Source organism: Bufo gargarizans, chromosome 1 (genome assembly GCF_014858855.1).
Source record: "Bufo gargarizans isolate SCDJY-AF-19 chromosome 1, ASM1485885v1, whole genome shotgun sequence".
NCBI classification, from domain to species: Eukaryota; Metazoa; Chordata; class Amphibia; order Anura; family Bufonidae; genus Bufo; species Bufo gargarizans.
Genome location: NC_058080.1, coordinates 316,169,183 through 316,197,043, shown reverse-complemented (window position 1 = coordinate 316,197,043; position 27,861 = coordinate 316,169,183). Strand labels below are relative to the sequence as shown.

Sequence of the window (27,861 nt, the reverse complement as noted above, 5' to 3'; positions counted from 1 at the left end):
ATAGGCCCTACAAAAAGTACAAAAAACCTATCACTAGCAATGTTAATTATAGCAGTGCACAATGTACAGATTACGCAACAGAGAGAATTTTTTTTATTAGTATTCCATTAATGACCAGCACATGAGTATGCTGGTTGGTTACGGGACATCTTCCCATCTATAACCAAATATATAATGGGTATATTTAAGTTTTTTTTTTTTAAGAAATGTTATGTACAGTACAGACCAAAAGTTTGGACACACCTTCTCATTCAAAGAGTTTTCTTTATTTTCATGACTATGAAAATTGTAGATTCACACTGAAGGCATCAAAACTATGAATTAACACATGTGAAATTATATACATAACAAAAAAGTGTGAAACAACTGAAAATATGTCATATTCTAGGTTCTTCAAAGTAGCCACCTTTTGCTTTGATTACTGCTTTGCACACTCTTGGCATTCTCTTGATAAGCTTCAAGAGGTAGTCACCTGAAATGGTTTTCACTTCACAGGTGTGCCCTGTCAGGTTTAATAAGTGGGATTTCTTGCCTTATATATGGGGTTGGGACCATCAGTTGCGCTGTGGAGAAGTCAGGTTCCCAGAGATGCTTAGCACTTGTTGGCGCTTTTGCCTTCACTCTACGGTCCAGCTCACCCCAAACCATCTCGATTGGGTTCAGGTCCGGTGACTGTTGAGGCCAGGTCATCTGGCGCAGCACCCCATCACTCTCCTTCATGGTCAAGTAGCCCTTACATAGCCTGGAGGTGTGTTTAGGGTCATTGTCCTGTTGAAAAATAAATGATGGTCCAACTAAACGCAAACCGGATGGAATAGCATGCCGCTGCAAGATGCTGTGGTAGCCATGCTGGTTCAGTATGCCTTCAATTTTGAATAAATCCCCAACAGTGTCACCAGCAAAGCACCCCCACACCATCACACCTCCTCCTCCAAGCTTCACGGTGGGAACCAGGCATGTAGAGTCCATCCGTTCACCTTTTCTGCGTCGCACAAAGACATGGTGGTTGGAACCAAAGATCTCAAATTTGGACTCATCAGACCAAAGCACAGATTTCCACTGGTCTAATGTCCGTTCCTTGTGTTCTTTAGCCCAAACAAGTCTCTTCTGCTTGTTGCCTGTCCTTAGCAGTGGTTTCCTAGCAGATATTCTACCATGAAGGCCTGATTCACACAGTCTCCTCTTAACAGTTGTTCTAGAGATATGTCTGCTGCTAGAACTCTGTGTGGCATTGACCTGGTCTCTAATCTGAGCTGCTGTTAACCTGCGATTTCTGAGGCTGGTGACTCGGATGAACTTATCCTCCGCAGCAGAGGTGATTCTTGGTCTTCCTTTCCTGGGGCGGTCCGCATGTGAGACAGTTTCTTTGTAGTGCTTGATGGTTTTTGTGACTGCACTTGGGGACACTTTCAAAGTTTTCCCAATTTTTCAGACTGACTGACCTTCATTTCTTAAAGTAATGATGGCCACTAATTTTTCTTTACTTAGCTGCTTTTTTCTTGCCATAATACAAATTCTAACAGTCTATTCAGTAGGACTATCAGCTGTGTATCCACCTGACTTCTCCACAACGCAACTGATGGTCCCAACCCCATTTATAAGGCAAGAAATCCCACTTATTAAACCTGACAGGGCACACCTGTGAAGTGAAAACCATTTCAGGTGACTACCTCTTGAAGCTCATCAAGAGAATGCCAAGAGTGTGCAATGCAGTAATCAAAGCAAAAGGTGGCTACTTTGAAGAATCTAGAATATGACATATTTTCAGTTGTTTCACACTTTTTTGTTATGTATATAATTACACATGTGTCAATTCATAGTTTTGATGCCTTCAGTGTGAATCTACAATTTTCATAGTCAAGAAAATAAAGAAAACTCTTTGAATGAGAAGGTGTGTCCAAACTTTTGGTCTGTACTGTATAAAAATGTTGGCATTGACAATCACATATGAACTATACATTTATTTTCTTATAGTTGAGAATACTAATAAGAAGCTTCTTGAAAAAACTGTGGGAATTCTTGCTGCCTTACTGCTGGTTGCTTTCGTGTTTTCATGGTAAGATCTTTCTGTACAATAAGAGAAGAAATAAAAAATGAATACCACATCTCCTAATGTATTGCTTTATTAAAGAGAATCTATGACAATGATCATGCCACCCTATCTGTATTTAGAAATACTCTACTTTTGTGGGAATGGAATCCATATAACTTGCAATTTACTATTTCAATGTCTAAGTTTTTTTTTATTCATTAGGTGGTCCTACTCAGTGGTCTACCTGTTTGAACGTGCATGCAGTACGGTAATATTTTTTGGTCAGTGAGTAGGACCACTGGAGTGAAGAGGGACACTACTCTTCCTTATTGATAATATTCATGATTACTATGAGGCTCTCTTTAATTCTAGGGCTACACAAAAAAAAATAATTCTGTCGCTTGTCGCACCAATGTCATGCGACAATTTTTATAGTGATAGTCTATGGTGTCACACTGCAACATGCTGCGACACAACAGTCGAAAACAACCCATCCAAAAGGGATTTTTCTGCGACTGTCTCATCGCAGCATGTCGCAGTGCGACAACATGTGTCAGTGTAGCTGTGCCCTATGTGTCGTGCATGTCGTCGTGTAGCCCTAGCCTAAATCAGATTGAACTATTGTTCCTTAGCCACATTTCTTCACAAAGCTACCATATTATTTGGTGGCTTCTTGGATCCATGACCATTTTAGCTAGCACTGTACAAGACTGATCAAGACTTATCATCCCTGCATCTACAGTATAAAAAAAAATCTACTTAAAGGGGTTTCTGAGAGTCAAATGTTAATGCCCTATACTTAAGATAGGTCATTAAAATCTTATTGGTGGACACTCTTCCTTGGCCTGTGATGTCATCACATCCATCAGTTACATTGTCTTTGTGTGGGTCAGTCCCATTCAAGTACAGTGATCCCTCAAGATACAATGGCCTCAAGATACAATATTTTCAACATACAATGGTCTTTTCTGACCCATTGTAAGTTGATACTAGACTCAACATACAATGTCTCAGACTCAGATCCAACCAATCAAGGCCACTTCTCTGGTAAATAGCTGTATTAGTTGCTCGTTAGAAGGGGTGGACTGACAACTTATGGGGCCCCTGGGCAATAGGAGATTATGGGGCCCCTGTGTCCCCGCCCACCCTCAAGCCACACCCACATATCGCACTGCCCACATCACCTATATCAATATGTAAATCCTAGAGAACCCTTTTACCTTATGTTATCTGTAATATTACATGGGACTGCAAAAATACCCAGAAGCCAAATAAAAATTTTATTTGCCAAATTTAAAATGCATAAATTAGGCTACTTTCACAGTACCGTTTTGCTGGATCCGGCAGGGTTCAGCAAAAACACTTCCGTTACTGATAATACAACCATCTGCATCCATTATGAACAGATCCGGTTGTACTATCTGTAACATAGCCAAGATGGATCCGTCATGAACTCCATTGAAAGTCAATGGGGGACGGAACCGTTTTCTATTGTGTCAGATCCATCTTGCTCCACATCCCAGGACGGAAAGCTAAATACAACATGCTGCGGTTTGCTCTCTGGTCTGGGAATTCAACTAAACGGAACGGAATGCATTTTGGAGGATTACGTTCTGTTTAGTTGAGTTTTGTCCCTATTGACAATGAATGGGGAAAAAACGGGGTTGTCCAAGTTATAAACGGGGTTGTCCAAGTTATAAAAAGGGGTTGTCCAAGTTATATTTATTGATGACCTATCCTCAGGATAGGTCATCAATATCAGATCGGCGGGGATCCGACACCCGGCACCCCCTCCGATCAGCTGTTTGAAGAGAAGGCGCGCGCCGTGCCAGCGCTGCCTCCTCTTCACTGTTTACCTTCTAGCCGTTGCATCTGCAGTGGTGAGCAGGTGTATTTACACCCAAGTCGTCCCATTCATTTCAATAGGAAGGCTTGGGTGTAATTACACCTGCTCACCACTGCAGATGCAAAGGCTAGAAGGTAAACAGTGAAGAGGAGGCAGCGCTGGCACGGCGCGCGCCTTCTCTTCAAACAGCTGATCGGAGGGGGTGCCGGGTGTCGGACCCCGCTGATCTGATATTGATGACCTATCCTGAGGATAGGTCATCAATAAATATAACTTGGACAACCCCTTTAAGCGTTTTTTTCCGATATTGAGACCCTATTACAGAACTCAATACCAGAAAACTTTAATGCTAGTGTGATAGTACCCTTATAATAAAAAAAGACTTAGAGGAGAAGATAAGACGCAGGTCACAGTAGTGAGCCAGCACTACATATAGGAGAATACAGCACCACATACCTCTTACATCCAGTGACATCTCCTGTCATGTAGATCTTCTCTTTTCTCTTCTCCTCCGTTTGACCCAGATCGCCATGACAAATTATTTCAGCCGCATCTCGTCTCTACAGAGTTTGCTACACAGACATGTTAGATTTCTCATAATTGGGGTCATTTATCAAACTGGTGTATAGTACAATTGGCTTAGTTGCCCATAGCAACCAATTAGATTCCACCTTTCATTCTCAAAAGAAACTGTCTAACATTAAAACGGGAATCTGGTTGCAACTAAGCCAGTTCTACTTTACACCAGTTTGATAAATGACCCTCAAATGTTCCCATAGTGTCTACAGCAATTATAATGTCCCTTAGAGTGCCCCCAGTAATAATAACATCCTATATCGTGCTCCAGGTAATAATACTTGTATAGTGTCCCTGAAAAATAATTCCCCTAATATGTCCTTGTAATAGAAATGCCCCTATAGTTCCTACTCAATAGCGACATCCCCCACACTCCCATCGCAGTAGTAATTGTCACCACACTGCCCCCACAGTAGTAATTGTCCCCCACACTGTCTCCACAGTAGTAATTGTCCCCCACACTTCCCCCACAGTAGTAATTGTCCCCCACACTTCCCCCACAGTACTAATTGTCCCCCACACTGCTCCCACAGTAGTAATTGTCCCCCACACTGCCCCCACAGTAGTAATTGTCCCCCACACAGCCCCCACAGTAGAAATTGTCCCCCACACAGCCCCCACAGTAGAAATTGTCCCCCACACTGCCCCCACAGTAGTAATTGTCCCCACACTGCCCCCACAGTAGTAATTGTCCCCCACACTGTCTCCACAGTAGTAATTGTCCCCCACACTGTCTCCACAGTAGTAATTGTCCCCCACACTTCCCCCACAGTAGTAATTGTCCCCCACACTTCCCCCACAGTACTAATTGTCCCCCACACTGTCTCCACAGTAGTAATTGTCCCCCACACTTCCCCCACAGTAGTAATTGTCCCCCACACTTCCCCCACAGTACTAATTGTCCCCCACACTTCCCCCACAGTACTAATTGTCCCCCACACTGCTCCCACAGTAGTAATTGTCCTCCACACTGCCCCCACAGTAGTACTTGTCCCCCACACAGCCCCCACAGTAGAAATTGTCCCCCACACTGCCCCCACAGTAGTAATTGTCCCCCACACTGTCCCCACAGTAGTAATTGTCCTCCACAGTAGTAATTGTCCTCAAAACTGTCCCCACAGTAGTAATTGTGCCCCACACTGCCCCCACAGTAGTAATTGTCCCCCACACTGCCCCCACAGTAGTAATATTCCCCCACACTGCCCCCACAGTACCAATTGTCACCCACACTGCCCCCACAGTACTAATTGTTCCCCACACTGCCCCCACAGTAGTAATTATTCCCCACACTGCTCCCACAGTGGTAATTGTCCCCCGCACTTCCCCCCACAGTAGAAATTGTCCCCCACACTGCCCCCACGGTAGTAAATTTCCCCCACACTGCCCCCACAGTACCAATTGTCCCCCACACTTCCCCCACAGTAGTAATTGTCCCCCACACTGCCCCCACAGTACCAATTGTCCCCCACACTGCCCCCACAGTAGTAATTGTCCCCCACACTGCCCCCAAAGTACCAATTGTCCCCCACACTGCCCCACAGTATTAAATTCCCCACACTGCCCCCACAGTACCAATTGCCCCCACACTCCCCCCACAGTACCAATTGTCCACCCACACTGCCCCTACACTATAAATTTCCCCCCACAGTATAAATTTCCCCATACTGCCCCCTCAGTATTGATTTCCCCCCAGACTGCCCCCACAGTAGTAATTTTTCCCCCACACTGCCCCCACGGTATTAATTGTCTCCCACACTGCCCCCACCGTAGTAATTTTCCCTCACACTGCCCCCACAGTAATAATTTTCTCCCAGACTTCCCCCACAGTAATAATTTTCTCCCAGACTTCCCCCACAGTATTGATTTTCTCCCACACTGCCCCCACAGTGTTAATTTCCCCCCACACTGCCCCCATGTAGTAGTTTGCTCCCCATGTAGTAATTTCCCCCCATTGTCCCTTCAGTAATATGTATCCTCGCCTCATGTGCCCCCTAGTAATGTCCCCCAAAGGTTGCTTGGAAAAATAAAATAAAAGCCAAAACTTACCTGTGTGTCCTAGACTCCTGTCACCCACACTGCCCCCACAGTACTAATTGTTCCCCACACTGCCCCCACAGTAGTAATTATTCCCCACACTGCTCCCACAGTGGTAATTGTCCCCCGCACTTCCCCCCACAGTAGAAATTGTCCCCCACACTGCCCCCACAGTAGTAAATTTCCCCCACACTGCCCCCACAGTACCAATTGTCCCCCACACTTCCCCCACAGTAGTAATTGTCCCCCACACTGCCCCCACAGTACCAATTGTCCCCCACACTGCCCCCACAGTAGTAATTGTCCCCCACACTGCCCCCAAAGTACCAATTGTCCCCCACACTGCCCCACAGTATTAAATTCCCCACACTGCCCCCACAGTACCAATTGCCCCCACACTCCCCCCACAGTACCAATTGTCCACCCACACTGCCCCTACACTATAAATTTCCCCCCACAGTATAAATTTCCCCATACTGCCCCCTCAGTATTGATTTCCCCCCAGACTGCCCCCACAGTAGTAATTTTTCCCCCACACTGCCCCCACGGTATTAATTGTCTCCCACACTGCCCCCACCGTAGTAATTTTCCCTCACACTGCCCCCACAGTAATAATTTTCTCCCAGACTTCCCCCACAGTATTAATTTTCTCCCACACTGCCCCCACAGTGTTAATTTCCCCCCACACTGCCCCCATGTAGTAGTTTGCTCCCCATGTAGTAATTTCCCCCCATTGTCCCTTCAGTAATATGTATCCTCGCCTCATGTGCCCCCTAGTAATGTCCCCCAAAGGTTGCTTGGAAAAATAAAATAAAAGCCAAAACTTACCTGTGTGTCCTAGACTCCTGTCACCCACACTGCCCCCACAGTACTAATTGTTCCCCACACTGCCCCCACAGTAGTAATTATTCCCCACACTGCTCCCACAGTGGTAATTGTCCCCCGCACTTCCCCCCACAGTAGAAATTGTCCCCCACACTGCCCCCACAGTAGTAAATTTCCCCCACACTGCCCCCACAGTACCAATTGTCCCCCACACTTCCCCCACAGTAGTAATTGTCCCCCACACTGCCCCCACAGTACCAATTGTCCCCCACACTGCCCCCACAGTAGTAATTGTCCCCCACACTGCCCCCAAAGTACCAATTGTCCCCCACACTGCCCCACAGTATTAAATTCCCCACACTGCCCCCACAGTACCAATTGCCCCCACACTCCCCCCACAGTACCAATTGTCCACCCACACTGCCCCTACACTATAAATTTCCCCCCACAGTATAAATTTCCCCATACTGCCCCCTCAGTATTGATTTCCCCCCAGACTGCCCCCACAGTAGTAATTTTTCCCCCACACTGCCCCCACGGTATTAATTGTCTCCCACACTGCCCCCACCGTAGTAATTTTCCCTCACACTGCCCCCACAGTAATAATTTTCTCCCAGACTTCCCCCACAGTATTAATTTTCTCCCACACTGCCCCCACAGTGTTAATTTCCCCCCACACTGCCCCCATGTAGTAGTTTGCTCCCCATGTAGTAATTTACCTACAGTAGTAACTTACCTGTGTGTCCTAGACTCCTGGCGCTCACCCGTAGATAGGCAGGCACGCGGCGCACGTCACTGTGCTGCATCCCAGCACAGGCGTGTGATGATGTTATCGTGCCTGCCTGCACCGGGAATACTACTGCATAGGCTTAGCGGTGATGGCGGGGCAGGGAACAATGCGCTCCCATGCCCCGCCGTAGTTTGTGGGCGTTTGGGTCGGCAATGGGCCCCCCAGCGATGCCGGGCCCGGGGCAGCCAACCCAAATGCCCCACATCTCACGGGGCGCCCTACTGGCCGTGGGCCCTCGGTCTATGCCCGACTGCTCGAATGGTCAGTCCGCCCCTGCTAGTTAGCAGCTATTCCTAACTGTTATATGAAAGGACTTATTTTATCTATCTTAGTTATCTGCTTATTTTTCTTAAATCTTCATTTTCTCTTATCTTGGATGACATTTGGGGGCTTTGGAACCAATTACTCAACTTACAATGGTTTCAACATACAATGGTCATCCTGGAACCAATTAATATTGTATCTTGAGGGACTACTGTAAATGGGACTGAGCTGCAATTCCAAGCACTGCCATATATAATGTATAGAGCTGTTCTCACTATACTATGAAGAGGCAGCAGCCCTCATCTGAGCACTGCAGCCCCTTCAAATAACTGGTTTGTGGGGGTGCCGAGTATGAGATCTTCAGTGATCAGATATTGATAACCAGCCCCGAGGATATCTCATCAATATTTAACTCCTGGAAAAAAAAACCTGTAATATAACTCAGATTGTTATTGTGTTAAAGGGGTTGTCCTAAATTACATTTTATAACACATTATAATAGATCAGTAAGGATCTGAAAACTGGGGTGGTCAGTGTCAGACCTAAAAAAGGCTTCATGAACACGACTTTATCAATTATACTATCCGCAAAATATGGATACCGGCTGTGCGCATTTCTATCAATCAGTTGAAATGCCTATTCTGGTCCGCAAAATGGAAAAGAATAGGAAATGTTCTATAACTTGCAGAACAGCCACATGGAAGTGGACACGCACACGGATGACATCTGTGTGTTGTCCATATTTTTTTCATTTCCCATAGAAATAAATGGGTCCACATGTGATCTGCAAACAATGCGGATCAGACCAGGACCAAAACTACGGTCGAATGCATGAGACCTTATGGAAATAGAGTATACCCAGACAATATCCACCAATGATCATTGTCATCCAGAACCAGGAAGTCAGCCGGTGTATTAAAATTGGGACAACATGAAATGTGTTCTGCATTCACACATTAATTTTACATCAGGTTTCCATTGCTCTTTAACATCATAATAATGTGGTAAGATTCACTAACAGGCACATCATATTGTAAAACTAGAACAGAGCCTTAGCCAGTAGGCCCAATGATAAGTAACTTTCTAGTCTCCAAAGTACTCCTTAGTATTTTAGACTGGTATTTAATTTTCATCTACGGTATATTATCAAATGCACTAAAACACATACTGTATATTATGGATTAAACAATTCTTGATAAGCAATGTCATTATACTCTTATTATATTTCAGGTTCAAAATAAAACAATGCATTTGCAAGGACCTTCCAAATCCCAGCAACAGTACTGCTACAACATTCACTCCTAGTGACAATAAATATGTATGTATTCCATTTAATCCATTTATTGAAATATAATTTTAAAAGCTACCGTAAGTTGTTTGAGATATTATATAGCTTTCATAATATGTAGCACTTCAGTCACCTGTAGCAAATACAAGTCCACACCGGGAGCTCTGCTTAACCCAGCACTGATAGTCTTTCAAACTTGCAGACTTGTGCGTTCTTTTTACCTCATTGTGCCAATATTGTATGTAAGGGTACTTTCACACTTGCGGCAGGACGGATCTGACAGGCTGTTCACCCTGTCGGATCCATCCTTCCGCTATTTCACCGTGCCACCAGACCGTCCTCATTGACTATAATGGGGACGTGGCGGCACTCCGGCACAGTACGGCAGTTCGCGGTCAGATGCCGCCGGACTAAAAAGTCGGAAATGCAGGACTTTTAGTACGGCGGCCTTTCGCCGTCCACTGCCGTACTGCGCCGGAGCGGCGCCCCCATCCCCATTATAGTCAATGGAGACGGAGCGGCGGTCCGGCGGCACGGCGAAATAGCGGAATGACGGATCCGACAGGGTGAACAGCCTGTCGGATCCGTCCTGCCGCAAGTGTGAAAATACCCTTAGTGAGCAATAGAAGTCATACTCACAAGTTTCTGGTACAAAACCTTTTTGTTTCTTTAATTTCTTACTTAATTCCAATATAAAATGGTACATCAAGTTGCTGCAACTTGTGAGTATGACTTCTACTGCTCACTCACATACAATATTGGCACATTGAGGTAAAAAGAACGCACAAGTCTGCATGTTTGAAATATTATAAAGCTTTGCCAAGTACATGGGGAAATAGCCAAAGGCCTAGCCCCAATGTGCAGTCAGGGTTAAGTGCAGGTGGGGCGCCAGCATAGCTGAACAGTGATTTTCAACCAGCCAAGTTTTACTGCTAGACATACTCAGACCTGTGCCCAAAAAGGATGAGCGAATTGACTTCAGATAAAACATCCGAGTTCAGAAAATAGTTTTTTACAGTAGAAATCAATTTATGAAGTTATTAATTTAGCTAATTGGCTCATCAGAGCTAATACATTCTAATACTGTATGGAATGCATGCGGTGGAGGGAGGGGGGGGGGCAAGGTGTTATGAAGCAGATGCTGAGGGGACAGGGAGGGATGTAATGTACTGCATTATACAATAGGCACTTGGCGTAGTATATGTGTGTGTGGGGGGGACCTGCTAGGTTATGGACCTGATACTCGAAGTCCGGGGAGGGGAGTAGTATGTACTTTTGATACATCTGTGTGAGTATTTGCACATATATTTATGTTTTATGTGTGCATTATTACTTAGCTATGTTAAAGTTTGTACACAAGTGTATATATTTGTATGTGTAGAAAGGAAAAGGCAGCTCTCACCTGCTCCTCTTTGCCGTGAGCACGGAATCAGCTCCTGGACACGGCTGACTTGTAAACTCCAAAACAAAAACATAAGATCCAGATAAAAACTTCCAATACAGGACTAGTGATGAGCGGGATTGGATTTTGCTTTATTTCGCGAATATTCTATTGAATATTCGTCTTCTATTCATCGAAATTGAATATTTGTCATTATTCTATTTATCGCGAATAATATGCAATTTAATTATTCGCGTATTGCGATTTTAACTGTATAAGGCAACTTTCCTATTGGTTGGCTATGGCTAACATGTGTGTATTTTACGAATATTCGCTATATTGCTATAACTTGGTTTTTTAGAACATGCGTAATATTATAAAAAACGAAGTTATAGCAATATAGCGAATATTCGTAAAATACACAAATAGACTGTAATTTAGCTAATATAGTGCTACAATCTTTTTTTTATAGTCTAATTTTTTTTGTCTCTTCTGAACTTCAGATTTGAAAAAAATGTACACTATAAAAAAAATACTAAAGCACTATATTAGCTAAATTACAGTCTATTTGTGTATTTTACAAATATTCGCTATATTGCTATATATTTGTCACGAGGGAGTCAAGAGCCACGTCTGACTCAGTTATACCCGGGGTCAGGAAGTCGCAGCGGGTGGCTGCGCGCTCTATGTCTAAAGATCACGCTGTTTCTTAATGATAGTTTTCTGTGTTTGCCTTGCAATCCTTTTTGTCTCACTCAGGGATCCGTAGCTCCTTCTCCTCAGCTGTTCCTTGTCCAACACTCCCAACCTCCTTATATTCTCCTCTCACACTTCTCTAGTTGCCAGATATAGAGCTTCCTGCCTGGACTTCTATACTGACCCACTGGAGCTGTGAATCCTGGTTGTTGTTCCAGAGTGTTATCCTCCAGATCCCTGTTGGGCTTTTTGTTGTTTTCTGTTGTCACCCACCTGGGATTATATGTTGTCTGTATTGTCTGTCCTCCCCTTGGTGTTTTCCTTTAGAGTAAGTGGTGCGGACTAGTGTTCCCACCGCCCTATTCACTATCTAGGGCTCATCTTAGGGAAAGCCAGGGTTTTAGGCACGCGATCGGCGTACGGGTGAGGAACCCATCTAGGGACGTCAGGGCAGTCAGGTGCCAGCCTCAAGGTGAGATAGGGGTCACCACCTTTCCCTCTCCCTTGGACAGAGCCTTCCCTTTTCCCTCCCTTTGTGTCCCGTATGTGATAGGCACGCCGGTCGTGATAATATTCTTGTTTTAGAATAGGACGAATATGACGTCTATTCTAAAAACGAAGTTATAGCAATATAGCGAATATTCGTAAAATACACAAATAGACTGTAATTTAGCTAATATAGTGCTATAATCTTTTTTTATAGTCTAATTTTTTTTTCTCTTCTGAACTTCAGATTTTGAAAAAATGTACACTTAAAAAAAAAATACTATAGCACTATTAGCTAAATTGCAGTCTATATGTGTATTTTACGAATATTTGCTATATTGCTATATATTCTTGTTTTAGAATATGCCGAATATTCTAAAAAACAAAGTTATAGCAATATAGCGAATATTCGTTATTTAGAATATTCGTATTATTTTTTTTTCAATGTGTACTGTCATTCCACATTGGCACACTCCTACCCGACAAGCGTCCCCGTCACCATGGGAATGCCTGTGGGTTAGAATATACCATCGTATCTGCGTTTTCACGATCTTAGGGAAAACTCGGATCCGATGGTATTTTCTAACCCACAGGCGTTCCCATGGTAACGGGGACGCTTGTCGGGGAGGGGTATGCGAACAACTGTAGAGATTGGGGAAAAAAGGTGAATATTCTAAATAAGGAATATGTTCCCTATATTGCTATATATTAGTTTTTTAGAATATTCGTCATTTTTTTCCATTTGAAAACATGATTCCTTTCTGCTTAAGTTGCTTGTGGGCCAATGACTCATTGACCTACAAGAATGAAGCAGGGAGGAATCATGTTTTCAGATGTTAAAAAATTACAAATATTCTATATAGCGAATATATAGCACTATATTTGAAATATTTGCGAATTTGCTATTCGAATATTCGTGCTCAACACTATACAGGACAACCTCGTCTACGCGTTTCAGACCTTTGTTTTTTTTTTGTCCATACTCATTACAAAGGATACCCTCAACTGACTGCACACTATAAGTTCACCGAACACTTGATTCAATGTTTCCTGTAATCAGTGAGCATAGAGTACAATCAGGAACACATATTTCACATTTAAAAAAGTTACATTACTGAAATCAAAAACAAAAAAATGTGTGTACAAATATATAAAAAGGTTGCATACAATGGCCTATGACATAAATTTAAAAGGTCAACAGCGGGGGTACTATCTTAATACTGCAGAATAAGATCGTGCCTTTTATTAAGACCCATTGAATGGCGATTATCAAGCTGAAAAATCCAGAAAGCTTCTCTGTTGAGTAGCTTTCTCCTATGATCACCACCTATAACAGGAATTGGAACCCTTTCAATACCTTGCACCCGCAGCTTCGACGTGTCACCACCATGTGCAACCGCAAAATGTAAACTGGCAGCAGACACGTTGCGGTTTTTATAGTGCAGGACATCAGAGAAATTCTTGCGGATTCTGGTCTTGATAGGGTTAGTTGTACATCCAACATACTGCAATTCACAGGTAATTAAATATACAGCAAATGTTGTATTACAGTTTAGATAAGATTTGATTTCATATTCTTTCTTATTGGCGGTCGATTAAAAAAACCTGCCTACTTTGGTGTGATCACAGCAAATACATTTGCCGTGTCCACATCGATAACTGTCTTTATTTACAATCCATGTTGGCTTAGAAATGTTTGTTTCCTGAAATAAACTATGACTTAAGATGCTACCTGTGAGGAATATGGATTATCATTTATTGGCAGCCGATTGGCACCTACATTTCATAAGGAATTATGAATCGTCCATCCATCCCAGGTATAATTTATGTAATCCTGGGGCAAAGCCGAACATCCACGTGGTCCTGGCTTAAAGCTAGGATGCCCGGGAGGGGAGATATAGCTCCCCACAGAAACCACATTGCGGTACCATGTTTGGATTCTAGTTGTAGCCGGAACCAAGGCGGATCAATTGGGCCCGGAACTATCTTCCTGCGACATTCTGGTCTGGGGCTATAAGCCCTAAGGGGTTTTATGGGTCATTTGTTGCCAGCACCAGAGAAGGAGGGGTGGATCCTACCCATAGGTGGGGTGGGGAGCTGCCGGCTACAGGTCATAAGCTCATGCAAGCCAGCGGGCTGTGTTTTTTCTGAAATGTGTTTGGATTCATGCCAATGTGTTTGGAGAGACCGGGAACCAGCTGACCTCACTGCCCCCACATGACTGCAACCAAGGACTATTCCACCATTATAACCCAAAGGAACTTTCATTTTAACCGGTAACTGACTCTTGCCTAACCCTGTTGTACCTATATCACCTGTATCGGTAACCTCAGACCACTGTATATATGCTCTGTGTATATTGTGTTATATCTAGTGTGCCCTTAAGGCAATTAAGTATATAATTTAATCTTGTGCTAGCTTGTATCTCGATCATAAATCCCCATGTCCGTGATTTGGCCTAGTTATAAGCTACCGCGGGTTGGTTTCTCACCCTATATAATCCCGTTAGCGGACCGGGCTTATATAGTGGCAGATATGTGGCGTTCCAGAATGCAGGGGCTACACGTGAGGTGCACAGTGGGCCGATAAGGGGCCAATAATAATACAGTTCATCAGTTTACTGCACAGTAAGCCGGCTGTATACCTAGTGTGGTCCTCAGAGTGCCTGATGAAGGGCGATTATTAAGCCAGAAACGTTGCAACTAACATACCACCTATTCCGGCTGAAATAACATGAAATAAAATCATTTAACTATCACCAACAAAGGAGTGCTGTCTAAATATTTGTGACACTTACAAGTTCTGGAGGTGCACAACCCGGACGTGCACCCACCCTCGCCATTCTATGAATAGAGTGCTGTGGCCTACTTTCCTGTATAAGCCATTTCCTGTAATAAACCAAATTCACACCACCAAATATGCGCATATGGATATAGACATTGCAATGCATTATCATGACTCTTCGATAACCTCGTGTAAATAAAGGGTTATACACAAAAAATACATTGTAGGCAAATATATAATATATCACATACAAATTATACGTTTTTTTGGTTGAAGCTTTACGGACAAAAATGGTAATTAGGTGATGATCTCACATAAAGGCAGTGAGGTTCTTGATACGAGTTTAAAGACAAGTGCATACCTAAATTGGGGTATAAAACATGTATAAAAACTTTTTAGAGTGCAAATTTTTTGTAAAAAGGACGAACACAGAAAAGTCCTTCTGGGTACTGTACTTTAAACGTTTCATCAACATAGTCCCTTGATAATCTGAAAATGGGGTAAAAAGGGGTTAAATAGCATAAAGCATGCAAATAAAGTGCAACTGTGATTTTTCTTTTTCTGGATTCAAGTGGAGTCCATGATGGAGTCTTTGCTAATAAAACACAGAGAGGGGCTCAAAACAAAAACAAGAGAAGTCCTCAAAACAATGGCAGCTCCTGCTCCATATAAATGTTGGGCATACGGCCTACTTAATTGTAGGGATCTGAACAGGACGACACATCCATAGAAATTGGGCTTCCAGAATCCTATGAATCAGGCAGGGGAAGATCCTTCCAGTTTTCCCTCCATTATCCGCTGCTTAGGAGTGGATTGCAGGGTCAATCCTGGTTATAGGTTTTGATTCCTCTGAGGGATTCCTCATTAATTATGGATTCGTTGGTTCACCTTTATAGGTTGGGATTGTGAATTCCTGATGCTGTTGTACAGCCAATTGTTGAAACAAAACTGCACAGTCCTCCGCAGATGCACTTAGGCGTTTTGGCTCTGGCCTTTTTACTCCTAACACATTCCCTCTGGGGTTTAGGTTCACTTGTAATATCTTTGGTAACAATGGCTGGTTGCCATAGAATGTTGGTACCCGCAAATCCAGTGGCATATTCATTTTGGGTGCTAGGCAGCACATATTTTGTAGCAGGCCGCACAGGGGCGGTAGAAAGTTATTGTTCAAGATCCTCCTCAGACTCAGAGTCTTTGGCAAGTTCCTGGGTCTCCGTGGGCTGTCTTGGGCAACGTACCGCAGTAGCGTATGGTCCATGTGTACTTTCTGCAGGGGTGAACTCGTCCGTCTCGTTGACGTACAGGCTATGTAGCCAACTAGGGAGCTCCTTCCTCTTTACAGACCGGCGTTTTACGTAATAGTCTCTGTTGGTTTCCATATCTCGGATAAACCCTCGCTGCTTACAGAAGTCAAGAACTCGGCCCAATCTCCGTACTGGAAACGGGAAGTCCTTTACAGGTTCCTCCAGCAACTTGCGAGTCAGACCCTCATTGTGCTTCTTACAAGCGTGGGTGTGCCTGAGTCGAGCCGACTTGATTTCCGCTGACAACTTGGCCCAAAGCTCTGTCTGCTCAGTAGTAGGCCACGCCATGGTTGGGGAATCGGCAGCCAGACCGGACCTCTTGGCATATTTCTGAGGCCGGTTTCGCGGCATCGTGGCTACATGCTGACCTGTACTGTAATCAGCCATCTCAGCAGGGCGATCCACAGTGCGCTCCCTCCAGTGGCGATCCCATAGGTCCTGGACACGGACCTGCAGTTCAGGAGTAATAGGCGTAGGGGTCCATGTCGGTGCGGCAACAAGGTCCCGATCAGATCCAGTCTCTAGCGCAGAGCTCACTCGCTTCTCCTGCCATGCTGCTTCGGTAATACACTTCTCTCTCTAGGAAGCAATCAGCGTCTCTCTTTTCAACGTGCGCACGTACGTCACGCTCTTCCTGTATGCAGGGCCCGCCTCCTAGGTCTGTATGAATTACAGGGGCGATGCAACCATTATCCACCGTACAAGTGGCGGTCTCAAGGAATTGGGCGTCCGGAGCAACAATGGTCAGTACTCCAATTGGGTTTGGTGGTTTGTTGACACAATAATGGAGCAGTCTTTTGTGCATTAGTGGCTGTGTTTTTACAATAATGCCGTTTCACAGTAATTTTGCAGTTCCCACGTGTCCTGAGTGGGACGCTGCAGATACCCGGGCTGAGACAGTGCTGTTTTCACTGCGGCAGTGAAAAGGCTCTCTCAGCTTGTTGCCTCTCTGTACCTGCGTGAACAGGAGGTGTCTGTGTAAACTGTACCAAGCTGACCTTAACTGCTCCTCTGGAAGGCGTGATGCCACGCTTTGGTAACCCGTGACTATACCGCGTCTCGTGAGCTCGACGTAGGTGACGTAAAGCGGGCACGAGGTCTGGTATTTAGCACACTACCCAAAGTAGGTGCTTTGCGTGCCACACATTTAATCCCTCCTACAACTGCATGCGACCATTCCTTATCATATCCCAGCAAAGGTAAATATTTATTAACAATTTTGCATAATTCTTTAAATTCTTCACTGTATTGTGTGATAAACATGGTGGTTTTAGCTCCAGAGCACTGCGATTGGTTGTGTCTCCTGGTGCCAACCGCCGTGGGGAAAACCAAGGTGTCTCTGTCCATAGACAAAGCTAAATCCCTAAACTTGGAGATATGTTGGACAGCATAGAATCTATGTGACAGCCTACCAGTTATACTGGTGGCCTCACTTAGAAAAGATTCCTTATCTGTGCAGTTACGTCTTGCACGGATCATCTCACCTTTCGGAATATTCCTTATAACATGCGGCTGATGAAAAGAGGAGGCAAAAAGGGTAATGTTGCCAGCTAATTCCTTTCTAAAGGTAGATATGAGAACTCTGGACAGGGGCACATCCCCCCTCAGGCACAAATCCAAAAAAGAAACACAACATCATGATGAACACTAAAAGAAATAGAGCCCAAACATGAATTGAGAGAATCCTTGAACAGCGGTATGGCCACCTTGAACAGTGGTATGGCCACCACACCACCATACCAAACAAACAGCAGGTCATCGATGTAGAGGCCATACCACTGTATCTGGTCATGAAAAGGGTGTGTGTCAATGAGGAGAAAGTATCTCTCCCACCATGCCATGAAAATATTGGCTATGGAGGGTGAGAACCTAGCCCCCATCAACACACCAGACACCTGTAAATAAAAATCATTATTGAACATAAAGAAGTTGAGCCATAGGAGGAAATCAAAAAATAATTCAATGTATTCCCGGAGAGCTCCCCTATAAACACTATATGCATTCAAAAACCAATGGAGTGATTTTAAAGCGAGATCATGCGGAATGTTGGTGTATAATGACACCACATCTGCAGTGATTTGAACTCTGAAAAAGCCTGCAATATTGATCTAATGTCCTTAAGAAAACCTGGAATCAAAGGAATAAGTGGCTGGAGGAGTGAATCAACCCACTTCGAGAGTGTCTCAGAGAAAGACCCTATCCCTGCCACAATGGGTCTTAGAGGGGGGCGGAAAAATGCCCTTGTGTATTTTTGGCAACGCGTGAAAAATTGAAATAACAGGATGGAAATATATCCCACTTCCTTTTTTTTAAAGATACCCAGGTCCAAGCCAATAGACAGGATTCTGCCCATTCCAGACTGGAAATCTTAGATGTTAATAGATTGGCACATAGTCTTACTCTTAAAAAACATTTTCAAGGAGAAATCTCTGAGATTTCAATACAAATCGATGTGGTGAATTCTCTGACATCTGAGACTGATTTGTTTGTGTGTCATGACACTCTGTCTTTGTGTAATGCCATGAGTTTTTCAGAATCGATTCATATATGTACTTTGCAGGAAATGCGGACGCAGGAGCAGGATCTGGAGCCGGTTAATTTCATCTGTATCGTTTACAAATTCCAATAGGGATTTTTACCCTTTACAGTCCAGATCCCCTGCTTTAGACCACTATCAAGAACTTGTAGAAAGGGACCTTTGTGTTTTGTATGATAGTTAGATCTGATATTGGGAAGGCAGCTAGTACTCCCCAAGGTGAAATAACGATAAAAAGACGTAAAAATATGACCCGAGGTGATTTTAAAGCTTTGCAAAATTTAAAAAACAGACAGGATATGGTAATTAAGAAGGCGGATAAGGGGGGAGCGTATCATGCGTATCATACGTATCGTAAGTCGTAGTTTATTTCAGGAAACAAAAATTTCTAAGCCAACATGGATTGTTAATAAAGGCAGTTATCGATGTAGAAACGGCAAATGTATTTGCTGTGATCACACCAAAGTAGGCAGTTTTTTTTAATCGACTGCCAATAAGAAAGAATATGAAATCAAATCTCATGTAAAATGTAATACAAAATTTGCAATATATTTAATTACCTGTGAATCATGTGAATTGCAGTATGTTGGATGTACAACTAACCCTATCAAGACCAGAATCTGCAAGCATATCTCTGATGTCATGCACTATAAAAACCTCAACGTGTCTGCTGCCAGTTTACATTTTGCGGTTGCACATGGTGGTGACACATCGAAACTGTGGGTGCAAGGTATTGAAAGGGTTCCAATTCCTGTTAGAGGTGGTGATCATAGGAGAAAGCTACTCAACAGAGAAGCTTTCTGGATTTTTTAGCTTGATACTCGCCATCCAATGGGTCTTAATAAAAGGCACAATCTTATTCTGCAGTATTAAGATGGGACCCCCACTGTTGACCTTTTAAATTTATGTCATAGGCCATTGTATGCCACCTTTTTTTATATTTGTACACACATTTATTTATTTTTTTATTTCAGTAATGTTGTAACTTTTTTAAATCTGAAACATGTGTTCCTGATTGCACTTTAGGCTCACTGATTACAGGAAACATTGAATCAGGTGTTCGGTGAACTTATAGTGTGCAGTCAGTTGAGGGTCTCGTTTGTCATGAGTAATGACCAAAAAAACCTAAGGTCTGAAACGTGTAGACGGGACTGTCTTGTATTGGAAGTTTTTATAGCTTCAATAAAGTATTCCTCTTTGCTACAAGATTGAGCTGGATCTTACATTTTTATATTTGTATGTGTGTTATGCACATACGATGGGCTGCCCCCCAGGAGCAATTAAGTCCCATTGTTTAGGAATGAGGAGTGGTAATGTGGCCTGATAGTTTTGTGTCATGGTGCACCTACCTGGATATTGTCGCTCCCCAGGGTTAGGCTCCATAGCAACAAAGGAGTTGTAGTTGGTGGAGTAAGTAGAGTCAAGACTTGGTGAAGTTTAACGGTTTTTACTTGAATAAACTTGCATTAAACGTGTCATCCAAACAATATTTGATATCTTTCTCTTGGCTTCGGGTAAACTGGCAGGTAAACTTGAATACTTAGCTTTTTCTGTCTCTGCTGTGCTATTCTCTGGCTTCAGTCTGGTTTCTGGACTATGTAGAGGTTCTTATACCGTTGAGTGGGGTGTCTTTGGCTGTTGACCCCTTTGCAATACTTGTGCTTTGTAAGCTGCTTCCTATGGAAGAGTCCTGCTGCAGGAGGGGAGAAGGCCCCCTCACTGTGCCATGCTGTCTGGTCTCCTTCAAATTCTCAACTAACTATAGCTTCCTGCAACCCTCCCTTGGTGGGAAGCAGTACTAGCCCACTTCTGCACAAAAGGGGGGACAATGGAATAGTAAATTCCATTCTATCTAAAGGTATTTTCTTCCAGATACACTGCCTCTTGCTGGACAATACAGGCACAATACATGAACATAACAGTTTTCGCATATAACAAAATGACACGTTGCTGGTGGTGGTACAGTTGGTGGTGCAAACTAATACAATGGCAAAAAAAACAGGTTAGCAAAAGGAATGTAGAAATGGTAGTGTCACTCTGGGCCACTACATACCCCCTTACTTAAAACCCAAGTCGCCCTCGGGTTGTGCTTGGAGGATTTGCATGGTTCCCCTTTTTAGGTTTAGTGCAAATGTTCCTTCTCTTTGCTTTGCTACTCTCAATTGTTCCAGTTTTTCACTATCTATCTTTTCCAGGCTCGTACCAGGTAACTAGATATGGTCTGACTAAATGAATTTTCTCTTTTTCTCTATGTCTACCCATACCTCTCCGCTTATCAGAGGGTATAATAACAGGTGCATAAAACTAGCATTGCCAACTCCCTTTTGTGTTTGCTGAGCTCTAACAATACTGGAAGGGTGATGGTGTCTTCACTCTGTAATACTCCCACTCGGCAACGTAATCCGCAAGTAGAAGGGTGGCTTCATACTGTATTCCCTTCCTGTGCAGCAAGGCCTGAAATTGCTCAAATGCAGATCCACCATTTTCTCTATCTCATGTGTTCTTAAACAGTTGGCAACTCTGACAAGTGCTAAAGAACTGAAACTGCTTGTGACTCTAAGTAGTGGTCCCTCCTGTATAACTATAGCACCCTTGCAAACCTGGAAGAGAAATGGTTAAGGGCATATGCAAAACATCTTTTCAGGCACCTTTTATCTCACTGAACAATCACATGGTGAAATGACGATTTTAGTACTTGAGTCCTCAGAGGCAGGCCTTCTGTCAACAACAAAAAAATGACAGCTATCTAGCTCGCTAAGTATTGGCATTTGTGCAAAGTCCAGTGTAAAGTGCCTGAATGGAACACATTGTTGCTCTGACCAAAAGAGTCCACACAATGGAAAAAAAGTGCACGTTTTGTCCATTGCAGTAGAAGACCCCCAACTTGCAGCTCTAACTGCCTAGAGTCCCAGAATCACAGGTGGGATTACAAAGAGCTCAGGTAATCGTTTGATTCTATTCCTTGGGTTCATGGCTTGCAACGTTTTAGAAACCATAAAGCATAGTGCAAAAATATAGGAAAGGCCCCCGACCCGTGGGTGGTTACTAGTGACATGAGCTTGAAAACACAGGTGTGTCCTCCACAAAGTTCAATGGCAAACAGTCCACATGAGGTAATAAAATGTCATTGCCATGGTAACAGATGCCTCTTGCAGTGGGCAGGGTTCCGACTCAACCTAAGAAAATAAGATGCAATAACTGCCAACTGGAAATAGATGAGTCCCTTTTATAGGTAAGAGGTAGGAGGGTGGCTCTGTAGGGCACACACATTAAAACAGACAAACAGGGACCAGTCTCAGGTATCTCACCTTCCTGAACCTTGTCAGACTCTTAGGTCTTCCAGCTTTACTGAAGAACTTCAGGCCTGGTCAGAACCCATGGCCTCTTTTGCAGCAACTGGATTCTGAGATGTGAAATTCTCATTGCTGTCATTGCTGGCTACAGTACTCTCTGCAGCTGTAATTCCAGTACAGCTTTTATCTGAGATTCTCTGGTGACCTCCAGTGGTGGAAATTGGAACTGCAGGGCTAACTTTTGCAGGGCTAGTATAGCTCTGCACTCCCTTTGCTAAGATGGCTGCTGCCTTTACTTCCTGTAGGGGTACAGTTAGTTTTTTCATTCCCATGGGAATTTGAACTAAGCAATTTAGTTCCTCCTGGTAAAAGGATAGTTCCTCAGTACATAGGGCACAAATAGACAAAGAGACAATTACGATTTGTGTTGATTGTACATGTCACACTATTTGTTCTGTTACACTGGTATTCAGTAAAGAATTGTCATTTGCCCCACCTGCCTTAGTGATATTGTCACCATCCACCTGTAACTTTATAGTTCCACCACAAGAGTCAACCCCATTGCTTTTGTGTCAAATAATGTGATCATGTAATGACCGGCAACACGCACAGGGAGGAAAACAGGGAAAGCCCTGCCCAAGGGAGAGGGAAAGGTGGTGACGCCCTAACTCACCTTGCAGCTGGCACCTGCCTGCCCTGACGTCCCTAGACGGGTTCCTCACCCGTGCGGCGATCACGTGCCTAAACCCTGGCTTTCCCTGAAATGAGCCCTAGATAATGAACGGGCCGGTGGGATCGCTAGTCCTCACCACTGCACTAAGAGGGAAACACCAGGGAGAGGACAGACAAACACAGACAAACACAAACACCCAGGTGGACGGCAACAATTGTCCACAAAGGTCCAACAGGGATCCGGAGGGTAGCGTTCTGAGGCAACACTCAGAGAACGCAGCAACACAGCTCCAGTGGGTCAGAATAGATGTCCAGGCAGGAAGCTCTATCTCTGGCAACCAGAGAAGTGTGAGAGGGGAATATAAGGAGGATTGGGAGTGCTGGACAAGGAACAGCTGAGAGAAGGAGCTACGGATCCCTGAGTGAGCCAAAAGGGTTTGCAAAGCAAACCCAGAAAGCTACAATAAGGAAACTTCCCTATCTGACATAGAGCGTGCAGCCAACCGCTGCGACCTCCTGACCCCGGGTACAACGGAGTCAGGCGTGGCTCTTGACACCCTCGTGACAGATCATTGTCAGCTAATGTCTTCTGCTCATAGTTTTCTGTACCTTCCATTCCTAATCTATAAGGAATACCAATTTAACACCAGCAACATTCTATAATTTATCGACAATTTACAGACCGATCTATTGAAGAAGCTTATGAGTTATGATCCACACAATATACAGACAACAGAGCTCTTACGTGTTTCTTTATTAGAAAATCTAATTGCATAAGGCAGGTTGGAGATGTGGCCGTGAAGGCAATGGAAGTTTTGCATTACCTACATATCATTTTGCCTTCCATCTTCCATCCATGGAAGGCCAGATGAAGTGTGACTAATGCAAAATGGCCCATGCTTTTATTGCCACATCCCAAACCTGCATTATGCAATTAGATTTACTAATAAAGAAAACCTTTTAATGAGCACAACATTGTTTGTTGTTTGCTTATGAGTTATGAACATGTTTGATAATGTCTACCAAGGGTCCATCAATATATCTGATGCTCAACTGCCTCAGGTGCCCTTCTTGAACTCAATTATATTACCGTCCTCATGACAGTGATACAGTTGAATGCTGTGGTTGGGGCGGTAGTACTTTGTGCTGCCCTGTGGTATTTGGCTCTGCTGGGACGGTATTCTGTGCTGCACTACGGTACTGCAAGCCCTGCCTACTTCTGTTGTCCCTGCCTACTTGTTTTGTCCCATCTTCTGTCAATTTGTACCCATCTACAACATGGGGCTACGTTTAGTTTTTTTTGTCCAGTCCCCAATCCGCCCCTGTATGTGTTTATCTACTGAATGTACTGTTTAAAGAGAATCTGTCACCAGGAAATTCACTGCTAAATCAGATATAATGCATAGTAGGGCTAGCTGGGATAAGTATAATGGTACCTTCCATTTAGTGATCTGTTGCTTCATTCTGAAGTAAAAGTACTTTCAACCCATATGCAAATGCGCAGTTAAATTTGCTGAAGACCAGCCCAAGCTACTCTGTGCACCATGCTTCTCCTGCTTCCTCTGCCAGCCTCTCCCTCTCTTTGATTGACAGGGCTAGGAAAAAATGACTATACAGGAACCTGGCCCTGTCAATCAAATCGGAAAGGGAAGAGCTGGTAAAAGAAGGTGGAGGAGCAAGGGTGCATGCATTGGCTTGGACCCACTCTTGGTGCACGTAACTACTCATTTGCATATGGATTAAAAGTACTTCTTGTGAAAGATATCAATACATTCAGCTAAACTAGCCTTACAAAGCCTTGTACTTGGTTCACTGTAAATTTCCTGGTGATATCTCCTAAAAGAGTTTTGCCATAAAAGGTGTATCTAGACCTCACTGCAAAATCTGTAACAGGGCCCCAAACTACCCTACCATGCGCAATTTATAATACTTACGGTATGTCTTTTTATGTGGCAGAGAGGCTTTTGATATATTGTGGTAAGAACAGTGCTTGTCTGATGTTGTTGAGATATGCCACAAGAATCAAAGTCTTTGAAAAAGCTTGGATCAGAAGAGCTGCTAGTGCCTCTGGAATCACAAAACTGAGGATTCAAGGTTGTTCTTGGAGTGTTGCAACAACAGTAAAATTGCCAAACACCAACTCTTATTAATTCCAACAGAAGAAAAGATTTATTATAGACCAGTTTAAATGCACTTTGGATGTCATTGCGTTCTTCAGATACACTGAACATACCTACCTTATATGTGTGCATGTGTAAGCAATGTAAACTATGTATATGTGTATGGCACAGTATATCATAAAACAGTGCTCTGGCAGGTGTACAGTATAGTGATACTATAGATGAGGGGTGTAGTTTATATTAAGTTAGATTTCACGGAGGGAGGAGGGGGAGTTCTAGTAAGTTATAGGCATGAATGTGTGTGTTCGGGGCAGGGGGGTTGGTGCACAACTGCATCTTAGCCCTGGGGCAGGTAATTGCTTACAGAATATCTTAAATCCTTTACAACTATATCAATCATCAAAACGGTTAGCAGAGCCTCCCTGGGCCGGCATGCAGTGAAGGGAAGGACAGCACCAGTTCCTTCAGCGCACACTCTGTTTGTCCAGGGATTCCCAGCCAGAGGGTGGTTGAGGTGCCCTTGGTGGAATTGGTTTTAGGTGCCTTGGAGGCAGGGTCCCCAGTGTTTGTGATGCCAGCAGCGTTAGGTGCAAAGATTGGTGGTGGAAAAAATGAGGAGTTGGTTGTAGTAAAACAGTTGAACTTTTACTTAAATCACTTGTCTCCAGGTAGTCAATACAATTCATTTATATGGCATAAAGATATGACGCAGATACTGGTTTAGCTGTAATCCGTTTAACAGGCTTGGCAATTGTAACATGTGGAGTTTTCCTTCTTTCTATATCTGTCTATACCTTGTCCACACTCTAGCACTCAGGTACTGAATATAATATCTCTTACTAGTCAGTAGTAATCCACAGGGAGGCTCCCTAATGGCAGGCATCAGTCTTCTGCTCTATTCTTTGGAAAGGATGCTCAATGAAGAATTACGGTCCACTATGTCCATAGAGGAATATGGTAAAGGATCATTTTGCGCATTAATCATCTGGCTGTGTCCAGGTACTTTTAGGTTCCTCCTGGTCACTGGTCCATTGGCTAATTTAGCTCTAACCTCCACTAGACTCTTTATATCCAGACGTAGACTCACTGGTCTGTTCTGTGCTGCTGTAATACTGTTCTCTATACTCCCTTAGCCTGGCCAGAGCTAATGGGCTAAAATAGCAGCTACATTGTGGACTAGGCCTGTTCTGCTCCTCCATTAACTTCCTTTCCTCTATTCTCCTGTTCTCTCTTGTTCTACCCTCCTAGACACACCCTCAGCTATATATAAGTGGCACCAGCGCCACCTAGGGGCAAATAAATGTAATGACACACTCCTCTAAAACAGCCTGCTATAAGGAATTTACAGTTTACACAGAAATACATTAGATAAGCATATACAAAATTTTGAAGTGCCCACAACCATCACTGAGTGGGACACTGCACCCACTTCACTTTTTCTATAACCATCCTCTATAATTAGCCATAACTAGTAAGAACACAAAAAGTGACATGCACCAACATTTTAAACATTGGTTGAAATTTATCATTCCCTCGACACCAGGAAATCGTTGCCAAAAATTGACAAAGTGTGGCGTACACTGCAATGTTTTTTTGACTTTTTGGGTGGTTTGGGCACTGCTCACTACTTTTCAATGAAGCGAGTGGTGTGGAGCTGGCATAGGTGGCCTATCATATTTATTATAATCTATGCATGGAAACTGGTATAGATTATAGTGGAAATCTCCTTTAGCTTCTTTTCTGGTTTAAGTCTTCACTTCAGCGCACAAACCTGCACAGCTGCACCACAAACATGAAGAGGCATGAGCCTCTTAATAAGAGTGGCGCATCTGATGCAAGAGGGGGAGAGATTAAGACCGGCGTGTAAAATGCAGGTCTTGATAAATTTACCCTTTTGTGTCAAAAACCTGGCAAACAGGACATGATAAATTTCCACCATTGTTTTTATTGTTTGTAGAACAATGTTCAGAAATAATCATTAAAACATAATTTTACTGCAATTTGTGGAAACAGGTCACTCATATAATTTTATTTATATACTTGTAGATTGTGAGCCCCCCACATCTTGTACACTCCTGCTTTGAAGAAAAAAATACAGAACCATTGATAATCAAGACCAGTTTGAAGAGTGAAGGTATTGAGACAACTGTGACGGAAACTGAGATGCTGGATCTGGTTAGCACCAAGGAGCTATTACATAATGAGCTTGAAATGACTGACATAGATACAGAAGTGGAGATCGATCTACAGTTTGAATACAGGAAGCAAGCTGCTCCCATTACTCCCATAAATGAAACAGACACTAGTACTCATTTCTTTGAGAAAATGAAAGCTTATGTACCTCACAGCTCAGAAAGCTCAAAAGAAAATGACACCCAACTAAGCCTCAATGACATGAACATTTGTACTGGTGAATTTTAGTGGAAAAGACGTTCATTCCCTAATTCCCTGAGCAGGATAAACTGGTATATATATCATGAATATTTCCTACTTTATTCCAAATCATTTATTTCTTAGAAATTTACAGGTTCACAATCCACATAGAAAAGAATAACTTCATGTGGTTTTATAGGGGAAGTTCTAGCCTATAGTTATAGCAATATACAAACCGGATTCCAAAAAAGTTGAGACACTAAACATATTGTGAATAAAAACTGAATGCAATGATGTGAAGATGGCAAATGTCAATATTTTATTTGCAATAGAACGTAGATGACAGATCAAACGTTTAATCCAAGTAAATGTATCATTTTAAAGGAAAAATACTTTGATTCAAATTTTCACGGTGTCAACAAATCCCCAAAAAGTTGGCACAAGTAGCAATAAGAGGCTGGAAAAAGTAAATTTTAGCATAACTAAGAGCTGGAAGACTAATTAACACTAATTAGGTCAATTGGCAACATGATTGGGTATAAAAAGAGCTTCTCAGAGTGG

At 43.3% G+C, this 27,861-nt stretch overlaps 1 protein-coding gene across 2 annotated transcripts in view; it reads left to right on the top strand.

Moving 5' to 3' along the window:
• IL12RB1 (interleukin 12 receptor subunit beta 1) overlaps positions 1-27,550 on the top strand; it is a 253,753-nt gene extending 226,203 nt beyond the window's left edge. For both annotated transcript variants that reach the window (XM_044280404.1, XM_044280414.1), the window contains 3 exons: positions 1,975-2,056; positions 9,598-9,685; positions 26,974-27,550. In XM_044280404.1, the coding sequence (XP_044136339.1) occupies positions 1,975-2,056; positions 9,598-9,685; positions 26,974-27,348 (545 nt within the window). In that variant the 3' untranslated portion in view covers positions 27,349-27,550. The remainder of the gene's footprint in view (positions 1-1,974; positions 2,057-9,597; positions 9,686-26,973) is intronic.
• The last annotated feature ends 311 nt before the right edge of the window (positions 27,551-27,861 follow it).